General features: G+C 42.4%; 1 protein-coding gene across 1 annotated transcript in view; it reads left to right on the forward strand.

Annotated features, from left to right (window-relative positions):
* LOC126076233 (antigen WC1.1-like) overlaps positions 1 to 10,563 on the forward strand; it is a 30,688-nt gene extending 20,125 nt beyond the window's left edge. Inside the window, exons 8-15 of the mRNA XM_049884812.1 lie at positions 3,732 to 3,773; positions 3,863 to 4,177; positions 4,410 to 4,442; positions 6,329 to 6,466; positions 6,883 to 6,978; positions 7,262 to 7,348; positions 8,011 to 8,148; positions 10,418 to 10,563. Coding sequence (XP_049740769.1) covers positions 3,732 to 3,773; positions 3,863 to 4,177; positions 4,410 to 4,442; positions 6,329 to 6,466; positions 6,883 to 6,978; positions 7,262 to 7,348; positions 8,011 to 8,148; positions 10,418 to 10,563 — 995 coding nt within the window. The remainder of the gene's footprint in view (positions 1 to 3,731; positions 3,774 to 3,862; positions 4,178 to 4,409; positions 4,443 to 6,328; positions 6,467 to 6,882; positions 6,979 to 7,261; positions 7,349 to 8,010; positions 8,149 to 10,417) is intronic.
* The last annotated feature ends 749 nt before the right edge of the window (positions 10,564 to 11,312 follow it).

The raw sequence follows: 11,312 nt of genomic DNA on the forward strand, positions 1-11,312 counted from the left end.
ACAAATCTTTTGAAATTTATGCCATTGACATACACTATTCTCTTCATGTCCTTAGAGTCTTCTACTCACCTGCTGATCATCCTTCGTCATTCACCAAAGATTTCAGAACCAGTCTTGTGTGCTTTCTCTCCATCCTGTTTCTCTCACCGCTATTTCCAATTTCAACATTTCATGCAGACAACCTATCCAGCTTTCCTCCACCCGTGTTCTGTTATAACTCATGTAATTCTGTATTTCACATTGTTATATATTTTTTTATCATCCATAACTATACCACTTCAGATATCTAGATTTAAAGTATACTGCATTTGACTATTATCTTTATTTTATCTTAGGTAATTCTTCCTCATGGAGACATTCAATCTCCAATGTATCTGCAATATTTTTTCATTACCATCATCCCTCTTGTGCCTGCAATTTCTTGCTCACCTGTTTAAATTTCATGGTCTGTTATTGCATTCACTCCCTTGCCACCACCTTTAACTCCCTTGCCACACTTTTCCTCTATTGAAACTCACCTAGCTAAACCCCACGGACTGGAAAACTCTACGATCTGCATATCCCTGCCTAGACCCAAGCTATTGGAGTATGCTGAAAAAAAGTACACAGCATTTACTGATCTCACTTTAAAGTGAAGAATAAATCCCTACAGGGCAATCAGCATGCCTTATCATTCTGCTATTGTTTTCCTATCCTTCGAATTGCTATTTCATATTTTCTTGTATTACCTCAAATTACCAGGAACTGAATCCACTACTACTCTTAACTGAATCTGCTTCACTTTACTCTGAGAGAATAGAAGTAATTGTACGCAAGCTCTCTCATTTTTCTTCCACCATGTCTATGAACCCATGGCTCTGCACCTGCACTCACTTTTCCTCTTCAGAGTGGGAGATGGTGCCCTTGCTCCTTTATTTGGTAATGTTCGTACTTAGTTTCTAAATTCCACCCCGTTCCCCCGTTTTCTGAAGGACTTTGATTCTAAGTTTGATAATGTTGATTCCTTTCTCCTTCTTTCAACTCATTCTTTTCTAGGATTTCCTGAAACCATACTCCCCTAGGGTTTTCTTCTTCCTGCCTCACCAATTGCTGTCCTCAATAGACTTTATTGATTCCTCTTTCTTTGCTCTACCTTGAATTGAATTGTTCAATTCTGAGCAATCTATTATTCACCATCTCTGTGCTTATATCTTTTTGACTTCCTGTTTCTGTTTTCCTCTTGAGAGACCAGAGATCATTTCATTAGAACTGGTGATAGGAAGAACTCTGAGTCTGAAAGAGAGCAGACATCCAGCAGAAGTTAGGAGATTGAATTTCAGAAAAATTCCAGAAGAGAATTCTGAATAAGTCGTGTGGTTTTATGGAATGATACAGAAAGAACATATCAATTCTGAGATTTTTCTAACAAATTGTCTACCCCAACTATATTTGTTTTCTGTGAAATGCTATATTTTCTTGTCGTCTTCAAATTCTAGGTTTTTCTGTGAATTAGCATGTGGTTTTGGTCTTTTTTATTTTATGCATTTTCTTAGTAACAGGGTCTTTGTGTTATTTGTCCATTCTGTATAATTATCCCTCTGTGTACAAAATCAATGTCACTCGAAATTTTTTGTCTTTTTCTACATATCGATATTGTACTTATCCCCTGGCTTTCTAAACATTTTTAAATCCTGCTTTTAATGTTTCATCTCCCTCTCCGTGAGCATAAACTTCGCCCATTTTCCTGTTCTACATATCATGCCAAAAACATGAAGGCATCACTTAGATTTTCTTTCATTCTTAATTTATGAAGTATACAAATAGGATACATATTTTTCTCTCGATGTAGTCTATTATTTACTTTTGTGCATTCCAGAATAATGTGTATATGGCTCATGAGCTTTTAATAGGGAAAAAAAAAAAAACTTTTATACACCCAGTTTATTCCATTCACTTGTTAACTTATAAAGGAGTTAGAAGAGCTAGTTAATAACAAAGAGTAAACATTGATCCACAGTTCTTTTCGTAGTTTAATAATGGAGAAGAGAGAAAATGGAAACTATGATTCAGTTTAGAATACCTTCTCATACCTTCATCTATCTTTTTAGCAAGTAAATATTTGTTGTAGCCCTACTATGAACCTAGTATTCTAGGAACTAGAGAAATGAATAATGCAGCCAAGGTCCTTGCTTTGATTTTTTTGGTGTGGCGGTGGCTGATTTAAACCAATAAAGAAATAAACAATACTTTCAAGTGGTTATGAGTTTTATGAAAATAAAATTACAGTGATTTGATAGAGATGATGAGCACAGGTAGTGTAGGGTTGTATTGATTTACAACAGTGAGATCCTGACCGGGAGTTACCAATCTAGGAAAGTGGGGAGGAGAGTTGGTGAGAGCAAGCGTCATCAGTCCTTCATGGTGGACACTGGTCCTGGACTCTTAGCTGACTCAGACAATGTGGCCCAACTAGAAGTTGCCTTCCTTTAATGTCATGACATTACGAGGAACTTTTCTCTCTCTCAACCCCAAACTTTGAGTTCTACCACCCTCAGAACTCCATGGGCATCTTCCCATCAGAGATTTTGCCAGCCCTAGGTACTTGGAGTTTGGGAGGAGGCACAGGCACCCATCACACTGCAACACACAGGTCAACAGGATCTGAAAGTTTAGGAACTCTCTTTCGAAGAAACTCAAACTTCACCCCTTCTCAGTGTGTAAGGGAATTTTAAAATCTGAGGTACCTGAGAAGGTCTGAAGTGGCAGGCATGAGATTTCAGTGTGACTCCTATGTGGCTAATTTCATTTCTGCCCTAGCAACAGCCATTTTCCATGCAGACATAATCATGAAACTAAGAAATGTCCTGCAATGATGATGTAACTACACTGCAACTCCTCTAAGAAAGGAATGTCTGGTAACGAAGACATAAATACACTACAACCACCACCACCACCCCTCACGTACTCTTATGATTAGCACATTGTAACCAATCTAAGAGAGACACATATATCCTTTTAAGCCAATCGCCTTAAGAGCTTCTGCTATAGAAAGTCCTGCCTTATGAGTTCCTGCCACAGGAAGTTCCACCTTAAAATGATCTGCTACCAATGGAGCAATGTCTTTCAATGATCTAAACTTGTAATTACTAATCAAGTAATGTCTTTCAATGATCTGAGTTTGTAAATACCAATCAAGTACTGTACTTCATGTCCTTTATTCCCCCTTATAAAACATCACTGCCAAGTCACCATATTCGATTATTGGAATCCACTGCACAGAGGTTAGTCTATCCCCAGCTCAAGCTATCCCTTTACTTTCAATAAATCTCTCAATTTTACATTAATCAGAGTACAGATAGCTACTCTGTGACATCAGGCAATCAAACACAGGATCATTGGGAATGGAAGGGTTCTTCATATTTGTTCACCTCCTTAATTTCTTTAAAAATAAAAAACGATCTTAAATCCCTCCTTAGCAATGAGGCCAGCTCCATAGCCCAAAATTCTGTTTGTGCCATCACACGATTTTTTTTAACTCATGAAGCCACAGCTCAAGAAAAAAATATGAGACACCAATATATACCTCAGTTGTTCACCTGTTGAATTTGATATGAAGCCTCTGGTTTCTCTACGCTTGTGATTTTCCCCTCATTCAACTTAGGGAGCCCTCTCCTGAAACAGTCCAACCTAATGAACACTTGATAGCCCTAGATCTCCCTGATCCATCTTTTCCCCATTGTCTGTTTCTGCAGGAAAGAAATCCAAGAGCTGTCCCACTGCTGCCCCCTGCACAGGTACTTCAGCCCCTCCCACTTCCCTTGTCGGTTCTCAGGACTCCTTCCTCCCACCGGGCCAGTAACAGAAAGTTTTGCTGCCTTTCCAGACAAAGAGAAGCTTCGACTCAGAGGAGGAGACACCACATGCTCAGGGCGAGTGGAGATTTGGCACAACGGCTCCTGGGGCACAGTGTGCGATGACTCCTGGAGTCTGGCAGAGGCCGAGGTGGTGTGTCAGCAGCTGGGCTGTGGCTCTGCTCTGGAAGCCCTGCGAGAGGCTGCATTTGGCCCAGGAAATGGAAGCATCTGGCTGGATGAGGTGCGGTGCAGGGGCAAGGAGTCCTCCCTGTGGGCCTGTGCCGCCCAGCCCTGGGGGCAGAGCAACTGCAAGCACGAGGAAGATGCTGGAGTGAGGTGCTCTGGTGAGTGAAGGGGCAGGAAAGAGGGCTAAGGCTGAAGGAGATGTGAGTTTGTCTCCAGAAGCACTTCCTGGGCCTACCTGCTGCCCTGTGCTCTGACTTTGGAGAGGCTGTGGTCTTGTCTCCTGGGATCTGAGTGAGAAAGAAGTGCCAGGGATGGTAGGTATGACGAGATGGTTTTTCCAGGCCAACCCAGTACAGTGGTCCCATTTTCCTTCTCTTCTCTTCTCTTCAGGTAAGAGGACACCATCTTCCCCAACTTTTAGAGGTAAGTGATTTTTCTGCTCCAGGCCAAGTGATAGAGGAGAAACTCAGATATTCAGGGACCTCTACTCTGTAATCTACATATTTCTGGAAAAATTAACCATATTATCACATGAAAGTTCTGGTTACCAGATGTTTATAGCCCCAGTAAGTTATGGCAGGAAATGGAAGCATCTGGCTGGATGAGGTGTGTGCAGGGGCAAGGAGTCCTCCCTATGCGCCTGTGCTGCCCAGCCCTGGGGGCAGAGCAAATGCAAGTATGAGGAGGATGCTGGAGTGAGGTGCTCTGGTGAGTGAGTGGACGGGCAGGAGAGAGGGCTAAGGCTGAAGGAGATGCGTTTGTCTCCAGAAGCACTTCCTGGGCCAACCTGCTGCCCTGTGCTCTGATTTTGAGGACGCTGTGGTCTTATGTCCTTGGATCTGGGAGAGAAGGAAGTATCGGCGATGGTAGGTGTGACCTGATGGTTTTTCTGGGCCAATCCAGTACAGTGGTCCCATTTTTCTTCTCTTCTCTGCAAGTGAGAAGACAACATCTCCCTCTATCCTTGGAGGTAAGTGGTTTTGCCGCTTTGAACCGTGTGATAGCGAAGATACTTGGATTTCCAGGGACCTGCACTGCGGAATCTACATATATCTTGCAAAATTATATTAACACAGGAAAGGCTTGATTACCAAGGGTTTATAGCCTTATTGGAGTCCCCGATTGGTACAAATGGGTAACATAGAAGTTAGAACTTAACTTGGCTGCTTAGACCATCCGGAGACACCACAGAAGAAGGTCTGGCAATCTACTTCCAAAAAATCAACCATTGAAAACCCTATAGGGCCCCAGATAATTTGCCTAATAACATGTTTAGTGCTTCGCTTCTACATCTTAGTTCGTTGTGTAGTGCATGGGGTCTTAAAAGCTTACAAGTGGCCATCCAAGGCACAGTAGTTGGTCTCTATTTACCTGGAGCAACAGATGAAGAAGGCGAGTAAGGAAGAGGAGGAGAATATGCAATGTGTGGCTAATTACCTCCATGAACAACTGCCTCCTTTGTCATGAGACCAGAAGAACTGGATGGTGCCTGGCTACTATTACTGAACGTTTTGATCAAAGATTACATAGAAGAATCCTGACCAAAAGGGAGAAAATGGAGAACAGAATTTCAAGTTCTCATGGACTCCAGACTTCCTGAAACCTTGAAAACCTTAAAACAAAAATGTACCCTGAAGTTTTCTTAAAACCAAACAATAATTTAGCTTAACTAGTAAAAAAGGTCTTCCTTGAGCATTATGCTCTTTTAAGCTTTTAAGAACTATCTGTATGAGATCAAATTGACAATAGCGACATGAAAGATTAGATAGGAACCTAAAGGGGCAGTGAATTTATGTTAGTGGGAGAGGAACAACTCAGAAAAGAAGGGTGAGAATGGTTGCACAACTCAAAGAATGTCATCGATGTCACTGAATTGTGCTTGTAGAAACTTGAATTAGTGTATGTTTTTTACTTTGTATATTCTGAACAACAACAACAAAATACAATAGATTATTAAAAAAAAAGAAAACCCTGTGGAGCGCAGCTCAACTCTGATACACATATTGTCTCCGTGAGTCAGAGTCAACTCCTCTGCAACTGGTTCATAGCCTTATTAAGTTGTGTCAGCTATGAAGATCCTAAGATTTGCCTGAATTCACGGTACAGAATTCCCTTTGGACCAGGCTCAGAAGACGGTTGACACAGCTCAGCGCAAGTCCTGAGTTGGTCCTATCTTGGGGTTCAGGCAGAACCACTGTATCTGAACTGGTGACTTCATGGTTCTGAGGACTCAGCAGGTGACTAGGATGAGGGGGTTCTCCTTGGCTTATGATCCTCTCTAAAACCTCATGGCCCTTTTTTCTCCTTAGGCACCAGTTCAGGCTCAGTCCCTGCCTCTGGCATCTTCTCCCTGCCTGGGATCCTCTGCCTCATTCTGGGGGCCCTTCTCTTCCTGGTCCTTACCTTCTTGGGAACTCAGTTGCACAAACAGAGAGCACAGCGCAAAGGTGAGCCCTAGGGGGCACTGGGTAACATGGAAAATGTCTGGGGCTGGGAATGGGGCAAGGCGTAACAAGAGAGAAACTGGGCAAGGTCTCCATTCTCAGCTTATTAGGTTGCACAGCTCCATATGCCCCCTTTAAGCTCCAAGGGCTGGATATGCAGATGTTCTGAGGATTGGGGTGTGAGCACTTATCAATCATAGCCTCCTGTGTGAGGAAAGAAAGAGTAGAAGCTGAGCTGTGGTTACAGGGTCAGACCAGGTCAGAAGTTGCAGATACAGTGCACTGAGCGAGAGGCCATACACGGATCCTGGCAGCCCTGGGGAATTTCTCCAAGGGTGAGCATTGGGGAGCATGAGGGCTTAGCCTGTTGGTTGAGGGGTGTCTCAACTGGCAATTTGACCTGCTGATCACTTCCTTAGCCTCATCCAGTTTTGAGGACGCTCTCAATGAACCTGTGTACGAGGAGATAGATTACCTTGTAACATCAACGAAAGAGGACCTGCTTCCAGGCTCAGGTGTGTGTCTCTACTTTGTTTACCTGGGACCTCTGGTTGTCAACCACCTGCTAGATGGGAGTCCAGTCTTCTCAGCACCTACAAACCCCACCTCTATCCCAACCTTGCAGAGGCAGCCCTGTCCAAGGCCACAGGCACTGAGTACTCCAGAGCCCATAAGAGCTGTACTTTCTCTTGACACTACAGGAGTCAAATCTGAAGCCTCAGAACTTATTTGCCACAGGGCCTACAAATGTCAGAAAGTTTGCTATGTTTGTGTTTGTGATGTTTTTCTTCACATTAGGGTCCCTGTCAGATGACTCAGTACCTAAACTGCCATATTACACAGGGGAAGATGAGGACAACAGTGACTATAAATCCACTCCAGGCAGTAGAGGTGGATCTGCCTTGGCTCGGTATTGGGGCAAGAGGAATTTCCCTTGTAGAGATGAGATCCTGAGGGGAACAGTCTTCCTTTGACTGGCGTTAGAGGGACCTTTTGTCTCCAGCTGGGGTCTGGCCTTCCCTTTCTCTGACTGCTCTGTGATGCTTCATGTTCAGATTGGTTTCCAGAACCACTCTTGCTCAGTCACCACATGCACACATCACGTCCTGCATTGCTTAATGTCCGTGATACGTTCTGTGAAACAGGATCTTATGTGATTTGGATGTTGTGTGAACACCATATACCATATAGTATAACCTTATGGGTCCATAGATATATATGCAGTCAGACATTGCTGGACTGTATTTTAAAAAATAACATTTGGATAGCATAATCTGACAAATCTTCTATAATGCTCATTGGTGTGAGAGTCTTTTTGAAATATGTACTTTTAATGAAGAACTATTGAGATATTTGGGTCATTTTCCTGATTTATATGCACATCAAAATGAAATATTTGGCTTTGGAAGAGATTTGTTAATATATGGACTGGATGGTGTCTCTATCAACCATCAAAATTTCTGGGTCAGGGAGACTTCAGATATTACCTAGGCCAAACCATTTATTGTAGTTTCAGCTGATCCCTTTGTCTGTCCTTTGAGCCCTAGGTCAGAGTCTTGATGTCTGGAGTGATGGTTATGATGATGCTGAAGAGGTGCCAGTGCCTGAGGCTCCTCTTGCTTCTCAGATGAGTGAGGGGAACATACCCCCAGAGGAGAAGAATGGGGTCAGGGCCTCTCAGACAGGTGAGTAGGGTGAGTTGTTCTACTGCAGTCCTTTGTCTCTGTCTTGGACAAAGTGAATTTGTGCTCTTCAATACACACCCTTCCTGCAGTGACTACATATGTTTGAAAGCATCACCTTGACCATATTCCTTTTTTTTCTTAACTATTATTTATTTTACTGTTGTTGTTGAGAATATACACAACAGAACATACGCCAATGCAATAGTTTCTACAAGTACCATTTAGTAACACTGATTACATTCTTAAAGTTGTGCAGCTATTCTCACCCTTCTTTTCTGACTTGTTCCTCTCCCATTAACATAAACTCACTTTCCCCTAAGGCTCCTATCTAAACTCTCGAGTTACTATTCTCAATTTGATCCCATACATATAGTTCTTAAAAGAGCATATGCTTGAAGAACACCAAGGACACAAGGTAATTACGTGCCCAAGAGACAGAAAGGGCCATATAAAAGAGAGACTACATCAGCCTGAGACCAGAAGAGCTAGATGGTGCCCGGCTATAGCCAATGACTGCCCTGACAGGGAACACAACAGAGAACCCCTGAGGGAGCAGGACCCAAATTCTCGTAAAAAGCCAGACTTAATGGCCTGACTGAGACTAAAAGGACCCTGGTGGTCATGGCCCCCAGACTTTCTGTTGGCCTAGGACAGGAACCATTCCCAAAGCCAACTCTTCAGACATGGATTGGACTGGACAATGGGTTGGAGAGGGATGCTGGTGAAGAGTGAGCTTCTTGGATTAGGTGGACTCTTGAGACTATGTTGGTATCTCCTCCCTGGAGGGGAGGTGAGAGGGTAGAGGGGGTTAGAAGTTGGTGAAATGGACACGAAAAGAGAGAGTGGAGGGAGGGAGAGGGCTGTTTCATTAGGGGGAGAGTAGTTGGGAGTATGTAGCAAAGTGTGTATAGTTTTTGTGTGAGAGACTGACTTGATTTGTAAACTTTCACTTAGAGCACAATAAACAAAAAAAAGGAAAAACAGCAAAAGCACACACTAAAGGTAGGCCGTTTTTTTACTAGTTAAGCTAACCTATTGTTTGGTTTTAAGAAGACTTCAGGGGATATTTTTGGTTTAAGGTTTAAAGATTATCTCAGAGCCATAGTTTCAGGGGTTTATCCACCCTCCATTGCTCCAGAAAATCTGGAGTCTATGAGAATTTGAAATTCTGTTCTGCATTTTCTCCCTTTTGATCAGGATTCTCCTATGGAATCTTGATCAAAACGTTCGGTAATGGTAGCTGGGCTCCATCCGGTTCTTCTGGTCTCACGGCAAAGGACACAGTTGTTCATATTCTTTTCATTAATGCTGTCAGATTCCTTGGGAGGGAGGAATCACTCTGTATTCTTGGTGTCTGTGTTTCCAAACTCTTATCCTGAATGTGCTTGTATTAAGACTTGTAGATTGAGTACATTTATCAAATCTAAAAATGTTATGACTGTTCTGATAACATTTTTGTGCTGCCTTGTATGTGAAAAGCAGTTGGAGATTTAAAAATAATATTGCAATATTGGCATTTGTGGGGCATTTTGATAGTCTAAGGGGCATGGTTATCATATGTCAGCTCTGATATGGACAAGGTCTGTGGTGGCCTTAAGAATTAAAGCCATGAAGGTGGATTGTAGACTCAGAGCTGGTGGGAAACTAAGTGCTAATCTGCTCTAGAGATTTCAATGGCCAAGTGAAGCATTCATTCTCCACAGAAGAGTGTTTATACATCTGAGGACAATCTGATTCCTGAGAAGGGAATAACAGTGAAACCTGAGTTACCTTATCCCTATTGGCAACTGACGGGAGATCTTGTGATTGTTTCTGTGAGCATTTGGGAACACAGGCCAAGACCACCAAGAGTAAAAAAAAAATATATTGGATTATTAGTGAGGAACTGAAGCTTCTCCCTGTCTCCTGCTCTGAATTCAGACCTGTCTATTGTGAAAGGAAGCATATGAGTCTTGCCATTACTGGCCCGTATCCTTGCTGATTGTGCAGACCAAGCAACAGGTCTTCACAGAGCACCTGCATTGGCCACAGATCTCCTGTGATCCAGTGTTTTCCAGATAAGCTGAGGCCTAAGAGACCTACATGGGTTGGATTCTGATAGGATAGTCCTGATGCATTCTTTGCTGTACTTAATATTAAATAGTCTAGGCCTCCCTGAGCATTTTTGGGTCCCCAAGCATGATTTATCATCACAATGTACTTAACTGTGCTGCCATCATAGGGCTCTGGCCTGTTTATCACAGTTCTAACCAGGCTTTTCCTGTTTCAGGCTATTCTCTGCAGTTACTTACAGGAGCAGCTGATTCTGGGAAGGGAGAAGATAGTCCCTGGTTGCTCAAGGGAGAAGAAAGGGACCCTGGATATGATGACGTTGAGCTTAGTGTCCCTGGAACATCCATAATGACTCTCCCATGATGTATTAAAAATTAGCTGAGGCTTCAGATATTCTAATTGCCTATATTCCAATAGGATAGTGCTGACCTATAATTATATTGCATGGGAATTATTCAAAATTTAATATTCTGAATAAAATACTCTCTGCTTTGTTAATAATTTAGCAAGTTTTGTCTCAACTGCTCTTAGAGAATTTGTCTCCAAATACGATTTCTCCCAGAGGAATGAACTGACCTGTTTTCTTACCTTCCCCATAGGCTACTCAGAGCATTCCTTTGCTCCAAATGTTCCAATTCACTCTTACCAGACAGTGGGCTCTAAAATTGGCGCACACTTGCTCACTCATCCCTAGAAAGATGAACTCATGGAACAAAAATGTTTCTGTATTTGTCGACTAAATCAAAGAATGATTGTGTATGAAAAACAGAAACAAACAAAACAATGCTGAACATTCATGTATGCCCGGCTCCTGAAATGCCATATCATCTCCTTTTTTATATCATGCTAAATGCTTATTTATTTTTTTTAAATTTGTTGTGCTTTAGGTGAAAGTTTACAGTGCAAATTAGTTTCTCATTAAAAAATTTATACACAAATTGTTTTGTGACACCAGTTGTAATTCTCACAATGTGTCAGCACTCTCCCCCTTTCCCTTTAGTTATCTTCTCTTAAACACTTCCTAGGTACCAAACTTGGATGTGAGTTTCTCAGTTGAACTTGTTGGCTGGTGGGAAGGGATGGCTACAGCTTTCTTTATCGTGTTCAAACTT

This window comes from Elephas maximus, chromosome 4, assembly GCF_024166365.1.
Source record: "Elephas maximus indicus isolate mEleMax1 chromosome 4, mEleMax1 primary haplotype, whole genome shotgun sequence".
In the NCBI taxonomy this organism is placed as follows: Eukaryota; Metazoa; Chordata; class Mammalia; order Proboscidea; family Elephantidae; genus Elephas; species Elephas maximus.